General features: G+C 42.0%; 3 protein-coding genes across 6 annotated transcripts in view; 2 read left to right on the top strand and 1 right to left on the bottom strand.

Moving 5' to 3' along the window:
* The window catches only part of LOC104803056 (protein OBERON 4), a 4,756-nt gene extending 1,359 nt beyond the window's left edge, over positions 1–3,397 (top strand). The window contains exons 3-4 of the mRNA XM_010526932.2: positions 6–2,496; positions 2,687–3,397. Coding sequence (XP_010525234.1) covers positions 6–2,496; positions 2,687–3,216 — 3,021 coding nt within the window. The 3' untranslated portion in view covers positions 3,217–3,397. The remainder of the gene's footprint in view (positions 1–5; positions 2,497–2,686) is intronic.
* A 333-nt stretch (positions 3,398–3,730) lies between these two features.
* Positions 3,731–6,081, bottom strand: LOC104801972 (methyltransferase-like protein 13). 3 transcript variants are annotated; one of them, XM_010525359.1, is made up of 8 exons: positions 5,724–6,081; positions 5,175–5,288; positions 4,994–5,062; positions 4,841–4,860; positions 4,698–4,750; positions 4,510–4,540; positions 4,312–4,397; positions 3,731–4,158 (listed from the first exon to the last, which is right to left on the bottom strand). In XM_010525359.1, the coding sequence occupies exons 1-8, from the start codon at positions 5,905–5,907 to the stop codon at positions 3,966–3,968; spliced, it is 750 nt and encodes a 249-aa protein (XP_010523661.1). In that variant the 5' UTR covers positions 5,908–6,081; the 3' UTR covers positions 3,731–3,965. The 3 variants fall into 3 exon arrangements, with proteins under 3 accessions (XP_010523661.1, XP_010523660.1, XP_010523662.1); XM_010525358.1 differs by having other exon boundaries at positions 3,731–4,162; positions 4,316–4,397; positions 5,724–6,079; XM_010525360.2 differs by having other exon boundaries at positions 3,993–4,158; positions 4,316–4,397.
* A 414-nt stretch (positions 6,082–6,495) lies between these two features.
* Positions 6,496–14,445, top strand: LOC104801971 (protein transport protein SEC31 homolog B-like). Of its 2 annotated transcripts, none has more exons than XM_010525357.2 (22): positions 6,496–7,079; positions 7,889–7,943; positions 8,045–8,167; positions 8,399–8,495; positions 8,604–8,640; positions 8,749–8,854; positions 8,931–8,988; positions 9,117–9,214; positions 9,298–9,417; positions 9,677–9,719; positions 9,840–9,961; positions 10,041–10,168; positions 10,286–10,853; positions 10,958–11,050; positions 11,459–11,644; positions 11,734–11,947; positions 12,414–12,472; positions 12,572–12,736; positions 13,230–13,361; positions 13,439–13,700; positions 13,827–14,065; positions 14,139–14,445. In XM_010525357.2, exons 1-22 carry the CDS (start codon positions 6,763–6,765, stop codon positions 14,226–14,228), a joined length of 3,312 nt encoding a protein of 1,103 aa, XP_010523659.1. In that variant the 5' UTR covers positions 6,496–6,762; the 3' UTR covers positions 14,229–14,445. The 2 variants fall into 2 exon arrangements, with proteins under 2 accessions (XP_010523659.1, XP_010523658.1); XM_010525356.2 differs by having other exon boundaries at positions 6,498–7,079; positions 12,402–12,472.
* Positions 14,446–14,532: the final 87 nt, after the last annotated feature.

The raw sequence follows: 14,532 nt of genomic DNA, 5'->3' as shown, positions 1-14,532 counted from the left end.
GAATGTGTGCGGAATCAAAGGATTCAAGGAACTCCCGCTCCAAGTCTAAGCCCTTGGCTTCTTCTTCATGGTCTAAGGATTCGGGGAGTGAGCAGTCAAAAAGTGTTGGAAATGTTGCCAGAAAGAGCGAGGAGGAGGTACAGGGCAAGAGTGGTGGACGTAGTAGCGAGATGGAGGAAGGGGAGCTGGAGCCTGAGCCCCATCCTCAGACCGCATCAGGTGCTTCCCTGACCAGCAATCACGTTAGAGACGAGGAATCTATCAGGCTTTCTAATGATCACAGGGAAACAGAGATTCAGAGTACTCACCGAGAAATCAGGAAGGACAGTGAGTTTGATGATAACATAGGGGAAGCCAAAACTGAAAATAATCACGGGGAACTTGAACTTGAGAACAGTGAGAAGAAAATGGACGAGGCTCGGGATTCGGGGGATGGTACAAGTGTTGAGAAAGTGGAAGATGTGCCAAAACAAGTTGCTGAGCTGCATGCTTCTGAGAACAGTGTGAATGATAGTGCTACGATTTTGGTGAGTAACCAAACTGGAGATTGTAGAGATACTGTCTATGAAAAGAAGACCAGGGATATGATTGATGATGAAGGTGAGGGCGGAAAGGAGAATGATAAACTCAAATTGGAAGGAAACACACTATTGGCCGTTGCCAAACAGTTTGACACAGAAGAACCCAAGCATGAAAAGAGTAGTGATCTTGATGTCAACGGAGCGAAAGCCGAAGCACCAAAATGTGATGAAGAAACTGAACAGGCAAATAGAACGGATACGGAGTACATAAACATGGTATCGGTGTGCTCTGCCCAGATATGCAAAGATAAAGGAAAAAGCGTGGCTGTCACACCTCTTGATTCTATTGGGAATGGAGCTCTATCTGAAGGAAAATATGGGAACTTTGCTAACAGGAATCAGAATGAAGATGGCAATTTGGAAGGACCAAGTGTTAGAGGGTTTGAACTCTTTTCCAGCTCTCCGGTTAGAAAGTCAGGCAAAACCAAGCATTCTGATCTTAAGAAACCAAAAGATGAGAAGCTACTGCTGGAGCCACTGGATCTGTCTCTTGGTCTACCAGATGTATTGTTGCCGATGGGTGGCCAAGATATTAGTCAGACTCCTGGTTCTCCAGTCTGCTCTAGAAGCGTTCGGTCCTTGACGAACACATTTTGTACCGATTCTGAATGCTTCACCTTGTCGATGTCCTTCTCAGGTTCCCACTCCTTTCATCATAATCCAAGTTGTTCATTGAATCAGAATGCTGCGGATAATGATCAGTCAGTTCACAGCCGACCTATATTTCAGGGTGTTGATTGGCAAGCACTATCTCATAATGATTCAAATAACAAAGAAAGTCAAATCTATCAAAGACTAATGGAAAATGGAAATGGCTCCATTAAACCTCAAGCACTGAAAGGTGTATCAGATTCTGCTCAAGTTGCGGAAGGACGTATTAGGATAGCAGCTGGAAGCTGTAAGGGAGCTAATGTACTCGAGAAGCAGTTGAGTTTCCAGAAGTGTGTTGATGTTAGATCACCGTGTCCGAGTATGGGTTCTAAGGAAAATGGTTCAAAGTTAAATTTTGAGAAGGAGAAATCCAAGGAGATGATTGGTGGTAGCATATCCTTGATAAGTAGTAGCCTGAGAACTGGTGGGGATGATTTTGTTGAGACTGTCATCGGCTACATTCTTTCTGACTCCATGCATGTAATGGCCAAGAAATTTAATGAGATGCCTGTGCGATACATTAGTAGCTTGAAGGAAAGCATTCGGCAGATGATGCTAAACATGGATAAGCATGTAAAACTCCATGCTTTTCAAGATGCACTGCAGAACAGGACTGATATAACATTGGAGTTGCTCAAAAAATCCCATCGCGCTCAGTTGGAGATCTTGGTCTCGCTGAAAACTGGATGCCCCGAATTCCTTCAGTTGGACAATGGCCTCTCTTCCTCTGATTTAGCTGAGATCTTCATGAACTTGAGGTGCAAAAATCTTAATTGTAGGAGTCTTGTACCTGTTGATGAGTGTGATTGCAGGGTTTGTTCAAGGAAGGATGGGTTTTGCAGTGCTTGTATGTGCCTTGTGTGCTCGAGTTTTGACATGGCATCTAACACTTGTAGCTGGGTTGGTTGCGATGTTTGTCTTCACTGGTGCCACACTGATTGCGGGCTACGGGAATCTTTCATCCGGAATGGGAACAGCCCGTCTGGCACCCAAGGGAAGACCGAGATGCAATTCCATTGTGTAGCCTGTGACCATCCCTCGGAGATGTTCGGCTTCGTGAAAGAAGTGTTTCAGAATTTTGCCAGGGAATGGAAACTCGAAAGATTTTGCAAGGAACTTGAGTATATCAAGAGGATATTTTCAGCAAGCAAAGACTTCAGAGGGAAGTGGTTGCATGAAGCTGCTGATCTAATGCTGGCGAGCGTAACAAGTAAATCTGTAGGCCTTTCTGAAGCCTGCAATCGAATACTGAGTTTCCTGTCAGGTACATTTATTTCTTTTATCAGGGTGTTTGTTTTCTTCCTAATTTCTCATGCTTTTGGCATATTATCATATGTTTTATCCGGATGCATTCCAGTCGCATATTCTGTAATTTGCACGAACTCTGGTTAAATGAACTTTTCAAAGACCTGAAGAACTTCGGCTCATAATTATTTTTGCACAATTGACTGCAGATTTCGATTCCTCCAACTTGGGTGAAGCTCCTGCCCCAATCAGAAATGATCAGTCAAAAAGCAGCCATGGGATGGCTGGCTCTAGTCAGGACAACTTGTGGCTCAGACCCATGTGCTTATTAGATAAACCCCACCACCAGAAAAGACCCTCAAAGCGAGCCGAGGCCTGTCCTGTGGAGTCAGATGTCGAGAGAAAGGAACTTCTTTTCGAGGAACTGGAGAGCATTGTGAGAATAAAGCAAGCAGAGGCAGAGATGTTCCAAGCACGTGCGGATGATGCAAGAAGAGAAGCAGAGAGCTTAAAACGGATTGCAATAGCAAAGAAGGAAAAGGTAGAGGAGGAGTACATGAGCAGGATCATGAAGTTGAGTATGGGTGAGGCAGAGGAGGCGCGGAGTAAGAAACATGAGGAGTTCCAGACAATGGAGAGAGCTCATAGAGATTATCTGGAGATGAAGTTGAGGATGGAAGAAGAGATCAAAGGCCTTCTTATGAAAATGGAAGACACGAAGCGGAGTCTGGCCTTGTGATTTTGAGATTGAGATCATCCTCTCCTCTTAGGAGTTGTGTCTTTTCTTGCAACTCAATTTTATCATCATCAGATCAGAAGCAATCTTGTTTGTAGAGACACTAATGTATGTATACATACACACCCCAGCTCGGGTCGTTCCCTTATCTCTCCATCTGTAAGATCAGGTTCAGGTTGTTTTATTTTCTTTACAAATGACAAGTCCATTCTTGGGGTAGACGCCATTTGTACCGCCATAAACATCTCATGGCTGAGACGGGGGCTATCAACGATATCCTCTCTTTTTGTTATCATTACAGATAAAAGGGCTCTGCAGTACAAACAACTCCGAACTTTCTAAGCATAAGACAAAATCGGGAGGTCAGATGATGACATGTATCTGCACCAGATAAATGCAAGGGCGAAATGGTACCAACAGAATAATGAAATGAAGCAAATCGCCATATGATAATGAAATAGAGAGCGTAGAAATGCAAAATGTGATAATAAACCCCCTTAAGGAACATTATAAAAAATAACTAAATCTCTAAAACATCTTATTGCAATGCCGAAAATAGTTTGCATATAATAACGAAATGAAGCAAACCGCCATACAATTTCGGTAAGAGAAACCAAGTCAAAATTATCTAAGATTTGTATAACTTAAAAAGTTACTCAAACAGAGGTTTTCTGCATCAGTGGTAAGACTCCCAAGACAGGCACACACACGTACACAACCGTTTCTGCAGTTCGGTGCAATGAACACAACTTCTAGAAAACACCATTCATCAATGGCACATGAGCTGCATCCATCTCCTTCGTCTTTTTGCATACATATATAAAGTGTGAATCCGGATCCTCCAGAACATACTCCTGTGGTAATAAGCCCTCACTTGTCACAGGTATTGGTTCCATATATGATTTCCCTGAACATCCGCTACCTGCTGGCCTTTGAAATCCAGGTCTGGCTGCAAAAAATGTCACTTATGAGTCAAAAGTCCAATTCACATTTCTACCCATCAACAACATTGGTGTCATCTGCCTCAATTTAGCTGCACAACAACTGTAGATCCCTTTCCACACCAAAAAAAAAATAATAATTGAAACAATCAGAGACTTGCGTATTATGTATAAGGAGGTTTTCCAGTTGTAGACCGGCCGGGTCAGATGAGGCATTCTCACTTTGGGATCACCATAGGTTACCTATCCACCCAGAACAAAAGATAAAAGCAAAATTTTAGATCATACAGGCAAATGAGGTAGGTAAATACATAATCAAGACATTGAGAGTATCTCATGTGCATCTAATATTTACCAACATGTATGTTCCTCCAGGTTTAATGAGCCTGCAGACATGGAGACAGAGAAACTTTTAGCACAGAACAGGCAACATCCTTGTATTCTGTAAGTCCAACAGGTATACAATTGAAATCTAATAATGGCATCTGTAAGTTTGGAGAGAATATCATGAACAGCTGTCAGACGTATAGTGCTAACTATAACCTGCTAACTTCACCCAACATTCTTGCAGCACTTAGAGGAGCATCATTGCCACACTGGAAGACACCGTCACAAGAGACCAAAACTTAAATTGTATAGAAGCGCAAATAATAGAAACAAAATGAGATTTGGAATATCTACCATACCATCAAAGAATCAAGGGTTCCTGGAATCAGCAGCCGAGTCAAAAATGTGACAACAGGGAACAAATATCGTGAAACAGTGAGCCTATAGCCTGCTACAATCCAAAAAAAAAACTTGTTGACAAAAACAGTAGATAATTTCAGTTGAAAACGCACCTTTATCTATGACACTATCAAAGGACTCATCCGGGAAGAAGCTCATATCTCTAACATCCATTTGCATGTCTGTCAAGCAAGATACATGGATGAAATACAATAATACTTCTTGCTCACACGTTATAAAATTAACAGAGGTGACAACTTAAAAGACCGGAGATATAAAGGCCCAGAAGTATACATTTCAGCTGAGGAACATAAGCATATTTGGTTCTCATCAGCTCAATAGCCACTGAAGAGATGTCGATATTCATTATGTCCTCGTACCCGTCCTTGACCATGTCCTCCGACATAACTGCAGCAAAGAGAAACAAACAGCTTACTGCTCGTGACAGAAAAAAAAAATTCCTTTGAAGAGGGGGGAATCCCCAGGAAGATTTCAGCTTTTGGGGAAACTCGTACTAAATAGCTGGCAATGGAGCTTTATTCATAACCTTTATTGAGGGCAGTATCGAATTCGCTGCTCTTAACACGCCATCAATGGCCCCATATGGATAACCATCCATCGAGTTCCTTTTTTTTAAATCCTAAAGTATACCCGACTGAGCTATTATTATAGTGTTGGGTGGAAGAGTAAACAGTCGTTGCCCAAAAGAATCCTATATTTTTCCCTTGTTAAACAGACGAAAAGGGAAAACTAAAGCATTGGGCATTTCCAAATTTCAGAAAGCAACAAACCAAAAACCCTATGCAGCAGAAAGAGAGCGTTCAAAGCAGAGAAAGGACGTACGGGAGTTGCCGCAGCCGACCATGAGGACACGAGAAGAAGTGGGGATGAAGGAGCGGACAAAAGGGCGGAGAGAAGAGTAGCGCTGATACCAGTCGAAGGAGGACGCCTCCTGGACGTAGCGGGCGTCCCAGTAAAGGGCATCGCCGTAGTTGTAGGTGTTGTAGCTCGACACGTCCCTTTCCATTCGCTCGGAGCCAGATCTCTCTCTCTGTCTCTCTCCGGTCTCTACCTGACCCCTTGAGTAAAGAGGTGCTTTCTCATTTCATTCTGTGGTCTGCTGCGTTTCTCTTTGCTTTCGCTTTCTCTCCCCCAATTTTTTTTCCCCCCACGAACTCCATCAAAAAAGTTCTTCTTTTGATTGGGCTGCCAACATTTAAAATAAATATAATTTTCACAAGCATATATGTTTATGTTTATGATTAAGAAGTGGGCCGCAGAAGGTGATGTATGGGTTGGGCCGAGGGGAGGCCCAGTGGAAGGAGAGTCAGCACGCACGTGCACCTTCTCGATGCCACGTGCTCTCGCAGGGTTCAATTCGTTCCTGGAGATGGCGAAGGTGTTGGATCATGGATGGAGTCGGGGCTTTCTCTTCCTCTTCCTTCATAATGTTACCGTTAACCAAGTTATATGTAACCTACCCATGATGTTTCCTTTTCTATACATTTATTTTTTATACACAACACAACGTTACGGACTCGCTTTGTTTAAACCTAATCACTCTGATGATGATAATAATAACAATAATATCAAATTTCCAAAACTAAGGGCAAGCATTCGTTTTCATCCAAAATCCGATCCCCAGCTGCTGGCTGGCTGGCTGTCTCTCAGGGGCATTTTGGTCTTATGCTCCGACCGTAGTACATCTTTCTGAGTCGTTACCGAGCTGCTTGCGTTGGCCCTCCTCTCCTCCCCCTCTCTTGTAGTCTCTGTGAAACCCCCCAATCAGATCTCAATTTCAAACCCTAATTCTGGGACACCCCGATCTCTATCTTCCTTGTCATTTTGTTCCCTCTGTCTGGGATTTTGATCTCCTCATACAATGGCGTGCATAAAGGAGGTGAGCAGATCCGCCTCCGTGGCGCTGTCTCCGGACGCTCCGTACATGGCGGCCGGGACCATGGCAGGGGCTGTGGATCTGTCGTTTAGTTCGTCCGCCAATCTCGATATCTTCAAGGTCGACTTCCAGTCGGACGATCGGGAGCTGATACTGGTGGGCGAGTGCCCCAGCTCCGAACGTTTCAATCGCCTCGCGTGGGGAAGAAATGGATCCGGCTCTGACGAACTTTCCCTTGGTCTCATCGCCGGTGGCCTTGTCGATGGGAATATTGATATTTGGAATCCATTCTCTCTGATCCGGTGATTCTTCTCACCTCACTTTACCACACGTCAGATTTCATCACCCTTGATGCGATTCAACTCATTTGCGTTGGGATTTCATAATATATGCATTGTGAGCTCGCAATGAAAAATCTCCGTTACCGGGAAGTCATGGTGGATCTAGTATAGACGGATTGACTGATATCCGCTTTAAATATGCAAGATGGATTTTAGAGTCTTTTGCATCCTGGTTGAATGCTGTGAATCTTCGTCTAATCTGCTTATATAGCATGTCTTCAACCTGTTTTCCCCCTTGTCCCCTGTGTTTGTGTTGTTCCGACCTAATTCTTATGAGAAATTCCTCTTTTAGATCGTTTAAGCAAGCTATCTTTTTTAGATTTGGAGATTGGAAAGGTTTTTTTTTTGTGATATGGACTGGAAGTCTCATAGAAGAAAATCTGGCAAGCATATTTTGTTCTTAGTTTTGCTATTGCTAAGGAACCTGGAGAGTCTGTCTTCAATAGAGTTTCTCAGGCCGTATTATACCTATTATTAGCGTTATAATGTGTTGGTTTTAGGGGCCGTCATCCCATGGCAGTTCACCGTCTGGCAGCCATTACATTTGCTGATGATTCCACAATTTTAGTTTTAATATTTGTTGATTTCCTTTCATTTAGTTTGCATATAGGACAAGGTCCTCTGTTACTGGTGGAATACAACTTTGACACAGTCTATGCTGCAAGAAAAAGAGGGAATAGAGATGGAGAGCCCATACTTGTACTCTTTTTGAAGGGTTCTTTGGTTGTCCTAGTCTAATTCGACCCCTTCTCATTTTTTTTTGTTTCCAGTTCTCAGTCTGGCGAAAGTATGCTTGTTGGACATCTTCAAATACATAAAGGGCCTGTGAGTTGTCTTTCTAAAAATTCTATTGTTAGCTTTTATCTCATGTTATCTCCCAAGACCCCTCATATGAGTGTTTGTGTGCTCTGTTTCCTTGTATTTAGGTCCGTGGTCTCGAGTTTAACGCTATAACACCAAACCTGCTTGCTTCTGGTGCTGATGATGGTGAGATTTGCATTTGGGATCTTGCTAAGCCTTCGGAGCCTTCTCAGTTTCCTGTTCTGAAGGTATACTATCATTGATTACAGCTCAGGACCCTTGCTTAAAAAGCATCTTCTGGGTGTGTGTGTGTGTGTGTGGTTAGCAATCGACTCTCCAGGTAGATGGTGGATGTCTATTCACGCCATTGCTTTAATTTGATCTTTTTGTTCCTAGAAAGGCATGGTATATTTCCAACTTCTGCAATTTTATATGTTGAGTCCTGGAGGCTAATGGAAATTGACGAGGATCTTATGCAGGGTAGTAGTTCTGCTGCACAAGGTGAAATTTCTTTTTTATCGTGGAACAGAAAGGTTCAACAAATATTAGCATCCACCTCATATAATGGGACAACTGGTGAGAATTAGAGTTCTCTTTCCCTCCTAGCTAGTTTGAATGATCTTTATCGCTCATTGGTGAACTGTGGTGCAACTTCCGCTGAACCGTGTTTATCATTTCCTCCAGTGGTCTGGGACTTGAGGAAGCAGAAGCCTGTAATTAGGTAAATTTCTGGCCTTTGCAATGTGTCTTTTCCAAGGATGATATACCTGGACATGGCGTCCTCAGTCATTTGCTATCACAATCTGGTCAAGCCTTTGTCAATCAACAGCTTTGCAGATTCTGTTCGACGACGGTGCTCAGTTTTGCAGTGGAATCCTGATATTGCAACTCAGATTATTGTTGCATCAGATGATGATAGTTCTTCTACTCTGAAGGTAGTGGATCACATTTTATATTAATTGTTGCTGTTCAAAGTTCTCTTTTATTTATCTGTGTTGTATCTGCAAATAGCTTTGGGACATGAGGAATACAATGTCACCCATGAAAGAGTTTGTCGGCCACACGAGAGGTATCTCCATCTCATTGCTATATAATACTTTTCTTGGTGTTATGTCTGTATCTTGTAGTTGCTTCATGTTCCTGTTTTCTCATAGCTTCTGGTCTCATGACGTAGGGGTGGTATTTCTTATATTACAGGCGTGATTGCAATGGAGTGGTGCCCAAGTGACAGCTCGTATCTTCTTACCTGTGCTAAAGACAACCGTACTATTTGTTGGGACACAAATACAGCAGAGGTAGGAAAAAAGAATTTAAATGAAGATTTTGATTGATTAGGTGTGGTATGCTATTTAACTGAATGTGAACTAACTCATGTCAGATTGTAGCTGAGTTACCTGCTGGCAACAATTGGAATTTTGATGTTCATTGGTACCTAAATATACCTGGAGTTATATCAGCATCTTCATTTGACGGGAAAATAGGCATCTACAACATTGAGGTATGTTGGTAGTTTGCCTATGGGTTCATCCGGAGAATAAATGTTTTTGGGTTTAATTATTCTTACCTTCCAGCGTGGAAATTGTCAGTTATCTTGGAAGCATGTTTCATATCATGTTTTGTGTATCAGTTATTCCTTTCTCTCTGTTGAGAAATTAGCTTATTCAGTTATTCTGCACAGCTCTTGTTCCACTCTAAATTTCTTGTTTCCCATCCAATTTAAAAGGAAAGGAATCGTGTTTCATATGCCGTCTTTGTAGGGTTGCAGCCGCTGTGGTGCTGGAGAGAACTATTTTGGTGCTGGTAATGCCATTAATTTCTGTTGTTGATTGTTGAGGGCTTTCATCATTTCAAATTTCAATGATGGGAAATGAGAAGAGTACGAACTTACGTCGCTTTGTGCTCTTCCTATTCTATATGCAGCTCCCCTAAGAGCACCAAAATGGTACAAGCGACCTGTTGGTGCATCTTTTGGCTTTGGCGGAAAGCTTGTTTCATTTAACCAAAAGCTTCCTCAAAAGGGTGCTTCGAACAATGCATCTGAGGTGGGTTCTTAGGTAGCATATTTTCTTCTGCTTTTGTCTTTTGTCTTTTCAATTTTTATGACTCCCTGTCGCATTTCAGGTATTTTTGCATACTCTGGTCATGGAACAAAGTTTGGTGAATCATTCTTCTGAATTTGAAGATGCACTAGAGAAAGGAGACAAGTTTTCTCTAAGGGTTTTGTGTGAGAAGAAATCTCATGAGTCTGAGTAATTCATCTTTATGGTCGATTGTCGAATGCACTTATAGTCATCCTACAAGAAACTAGCAGAATGCCAGAAATTTTAATTTTTCCTATCTGTTCTGTTTTCTCTTTTTTTTGGCAGATCTAGTGAGGAAAAGGAGACATGGGGCTTGTTGAAAACTATGTTTGAAGATGAAGGAACTACAAGAACGAAGTTGCTTAATCATCTGGGCTTTAGCTTGCTTTCTGAGGAGAAGGATAAAGCAGTAGACGGACTTTCTTCAGATCTGAATGGCACTCAGTTGGATGACACTGTGGAACAAGATGCAATGGAGCCTGAGTACAATAAAGAGGCGGCTGTATTTGGTATGGATAATGGTGAAGACTTCTTCAACAATCTTCCAAGTCCTAAGACTGATACTCCTGTATCAACATCTGCTGCGGACTTTACTCCCCCAGCTACTGGTTATGGTGCAAACATAGAAGAGATTCAACAAATACCAGAAGACGAAGAAGAAATCTCTGATCCAGTATTTGATGATACTCTCCAACGTGCTTTAGTTGTAGGGGATTACAAGGAAGCGGTAGCTCAGTGTATATCTGCAAATAAGTTCGCTGATGCTTTAGTCATTGCTCATGTTGGCGGCGCTGCACTGTGGGAGAGTACTCGTAATAGATATCTGAAGATGAGCTGTGCACCTTACATGAAGGTATCTTTAAATTCTCTTCCTATTTGATACACAATTCAGTGCCATCGAGCTTCCTGATTATAGTTTACAATTTCATCCAATTTCTGTGCTTGAATCTGTTTCAGGTTGTTTCTGCGATGGTGAACAATGATCTCATGACCCTTGTTCACACCAGGCCACCAAAGTTCTGGAAAGAAACTCTTGCTCTCCTTTGTAGTGTAAGTTCATCAGACAATGGTAGTAAACTTGTTACTTGGTTATGGCTGTTTTCTTGATGAAGTAAGAACACTGGTTACTGAATTTCTTGCATCTCTTAATAAAAGAATGGAAGAAGTGTAGCTGATCTTGAAAGAATCTTCTTTATAATGTTGTTGTACTAATCAGTATGGGTGATTTTGTTAACAAGTTAGTAATTTTAGTAGTTTCGTAGCGTTCATAAAGAAACGAGATCTAAATGATCTTTATCTTACATGATCATTATATTGTCCAACATGTGATGTTAACTAAAGGCTGTCAGACTTGTTGTGAATAACACTCTGATTTCTTTACCATGTAACTTCTACGTAACTTGTGTTGCTTCAAAACTCTTCATAACTCATGTCATTCTTATGTTTATTGACAACCAGTTTGCACAAGGAGATGAATGGACCAGTCTCTGTGATGCTCTCGCCTCAAAGTTGATGGCTGCCGGTAATACTTTGGCTGCAACTTTGTGCTATATTTGCGCAAATAATGTTGACAAAACAGTAGAAATTTGGTCAAGCAGCCTTGTAAATGAGCGTGATGGAAAATCTTATGCTGAGGTTCTTCAAGTGAGTATTACCTTTTATCTTGTGCACTATAATGCCATAAGCTAATTTGAGTATCCCGGCTCAAAATCTTCGCTTTCCTCTTTTGCTAGGATTTTATGGAGAAGACCCTTGTTCTTGCCTTGGCAACCGGGAACAAAAGATTCAGCACATCCCTCTGCAAGCTTTTTGAGAGTTACTCTGAGATTTTGGCCTGTCAGGGGCGTCTAATGACGGCGATGAAGTGTTTGAAAGTTCTGGAGTCTGGTGGCTTGTCACCTGAACTTTCAATCTTACGGGATCGGATTGCCCTGTCTGCAGAACCTGGTACGTAATCAGATATGTTGTCAGGATATCTTCTAGCATGAAAGTACTGTTGATGGCTCAAGTCATCTTTTGAATGTGGAATTTGAGATTCCCATAATTGAATTCATAACTTAACAACATAGAAGCTCAACCAACTACATCTAACATCTAACCAATGCACATTATTCATTTATTTCTCTCTGGACCAATCCGGTTTGCCTGTCTTGGTCAAATATTCCATTGCTCCTAGATTAATGCAGTTGACGAAATAATTTTTGTTCTGCTCGTAATGGGTAAATTTCTCTGGAACAGAGGTTTTTTGATGACTTACAATCAGCTGCTGAAAACATGGTCATGTTAATACTTTGTAGATTTTTCTTTAGGATTTTTTCTTGGAATGGTTGGAGCTGGCTTAATTCCATACTCCATAGTTTCTCTGTAGGCATATGAAATTAGCTAGTCCCTAATGTTTCAGGTGCTGTTGTAGATACTCAAAATGCTAGTTCGATTGACCCTCATCCTGAAAGCCCACTGCCATATCATCAGGTTTGATCTTGAGTTCTGTTCCTATGTCTTGCTTTGGAACACTGCTATCTCCTTGCTTTTAGATCAAAGGTACTCAACTGTTATTCTTCTGTTACTTAGAAAGCAACTCAAATGACACCAAGTGTTCCTGGTAGTCCATACGATAATCAGTATCAACAACAGTACAATGATTCTTATGCGGGAGGGATTGTCCCTTCAAGTTCGCATCCACCTATGCAGCAGCCGTCCATGTTTATGCCTAACCAAGCTCAGCCTGATCCACAGGTAAATGAGTTTTGGCTTTTTGCTTTTCTTTTTCTGTTTAATATGTGTTTCACCTTGTTGGTCGGAAACTTCATGGATGTTTGGTCTTCATGTAGGAGACCTCAGCAGTGTGTAAATCAAGTAATTGACCATTTCCAATTCTATTTTGAGTACTCATCAAGTTTCGATCATTGAGTTAGAGAGCATTATGCAGGTCTATATTGACTAAAATGCCTATCCTCCTCTGTTGTGGGAACATGGGAGACAATAAATCACATAGAATATACTTACATGATTACATCTCATCAATCTCAAAACATTCCTTGAAAACCTAAAGGTCTACAGTACAAGGTCAACAACACTGTTGGGTAAAAGGAGCAACGTGGATGGAGAAATTAGAGTTATCCTGGCGGTTGAGAATAAATCTCTGGAGTAGTCGCTTGTGATTGGGACTTATCGATTCTGTTATGATTGGTTTCTGTGCCTAACCTTGTGTATTCTGGTTTCCTTGCAGCCATCTTTCGTTCCTGCTCCTGTAAGCAATGCTCAGCAATCCATGAGAACTACTTTTGTTCCTTCAACTCCTCCTGCTCTAAAGAACGTCGAGCAATATCAGCAGCCAACCATGGGTTCTCATTTGTTTACTGTATGTGCACTCGTATCTATGTTAAATTTGAAGATGCCTTCATTTCAGTTTCTCTAAGCTATTGGCTCTGTCCCCAGGGTTCTGGTAACACTGCTCCCCCAGGTCCTGGTCCACATGGATCGGCTGCTTCACAAGTTGGTCATTTTCCTACCCCAAAGATGCACCAAGTAGTTGCTCCAACGACAACACCTATGGGGTTTATGCCAATGGCAACTCCAGGAGTCGCTCCAAGAACTGGAGTGGGTTCGGTGCAGCTAGTAAGTGGTTCTTCACAGCAAGCAGATGCACAACCAGCTCCACCGCCAACTGTTCAGACTGCAGATACTTCCAACGTGCCAGGTATGGATCTAATGTGTTAAAAATTTTGGAACTGTGTGGTTTGTTTGCCATTGTGAGGATGTATGGTTTTGTTGGTCAGTCAGTTCTCACTGGACAGTGTTTCCTCTTCTTGTTAAATTGCTGCAGCCCACCAGAAACCCATAATAGCAACACTGACAAGGCTTTTCAGCGAGACATCAGAAGCATTAGGAGGAACACGTGCTAATCCAGTGAAAAAACGTGAAATAGAAGACAACTCGAGGAAATTAGGGGCTCTGTTTGTGAAACTCAACAGTGGAGACATCTCAAAGAATGTGGCAGACAAACTGGCGCAGCTCTGTCAAGCTCTGGACAAGCATGATTTCAGCGGAGCACTACAGATACAGGTGCGTTGTAATAAAACGTCAGTATATTCCGGGCATGGAAATTGCTGAATTGCAGGATCTGTATTTGAAACAGGTGTTGCTAACGACCAGCGAATGGGATGAATGCAACTTCTGGCTGGCCACACTGAAGCGGATGATCAAGACCAGGCAAAATGTGCGGTGAAGGGATCTTAAGTTCCACAGGGTGTGCCTACTGTTTCTTCCAAAATTCATCACAAGAAAGATATTTGTGGTTCTGTTTCTTTTTTGACAAAAAAAAACGCACTGCCCTCACAATCTTGATTACTCTGCAAAGAGACATTTGATGTTTCTTTTCTCCGAATTTGTCAAGTTCATAATATAATGATAAGATTTCCTTCCCTTTTTTGTGAGGGTTTTAATTAATAGGGGAATCCCATTACATCAGGATTCGCACTCATTTTGATGTCTCTGCTCATGATTTCACATTCTCCCCCCCCCCCCCCCCC

This window comes from Tarenaya hassleriana, unplaced genomic scaffold, assembly GCF_000463585.1.
Source record: "Tarenaya hassleriana unplaced genomic scaffold, ASM46358v1 Cleome8, whole genome shotgun sequence".
In the NCBI taxonomy this organism is placed as follows: domain Eukaryota; kingdom Viridiplantae; phylum Streptophyta; class Magnoliopsida; order Brassicales; family Cleomaceae; genus Tarenaya; species Tarenaya hassleriana.
The sequence above is the reverse complement of the archived record's forward strand: the minus strand, read 5'-3'. Positions and strand labels throughout refer to the sequence as shown.

What these genes read in the sequence shown, in the direction of transcription:
- LOC104801971 (XM_010525356.2), top strand. Translation starts at nt 6,763, where the DNA reads ATGGCGTGCATAAAGGAGGTGAGCAGATCCGCCTCCGTGGCGCTGTCT. An exon ending in GCTGTGCACCTTACATGAAG is followed by an intron (nt 10,854 to 10,957) that starts GTATCTTTAAAT and finishes AATCTGTTTCAG; the next exon opens with GTTGTTTCTGCGATGGTGAA. An exon ending in AAGCTCAGCCTGATCCACAG is followed by an intron (nt 12,737 to 13,229) that starts GTAAATGAGTTT and finishes GTTTCCTTGCAG; the next exon opens with CCATCTTTCGTTCCTGCTCC.
- LOC104801972 (XM_010525359.1), bottom strand. Translation starts at nt 5,907, where the DNA reads ATGGAAAGGGACGTGTCGAGCTACAACACCTACAACTACGGCGATGCC. An exon ending in CTGGAGGAACATACATGTTG is followed by an intron (nt 4,398 to 4,509) that starts GTAAATATTAGA and finishes CTGGGTGGATAG; the next exon opens with GTAACCTATGGTGATCCCAA. An exon ending in TCCTTATACATAATACGCAA is followed by an intron (nt 4,159 to 4,311) that starts GTCTCTGATTGT and finishes TTTTGCAGCCAG; the next exon opens with ACCTGGATTTCAAAGGCCAG.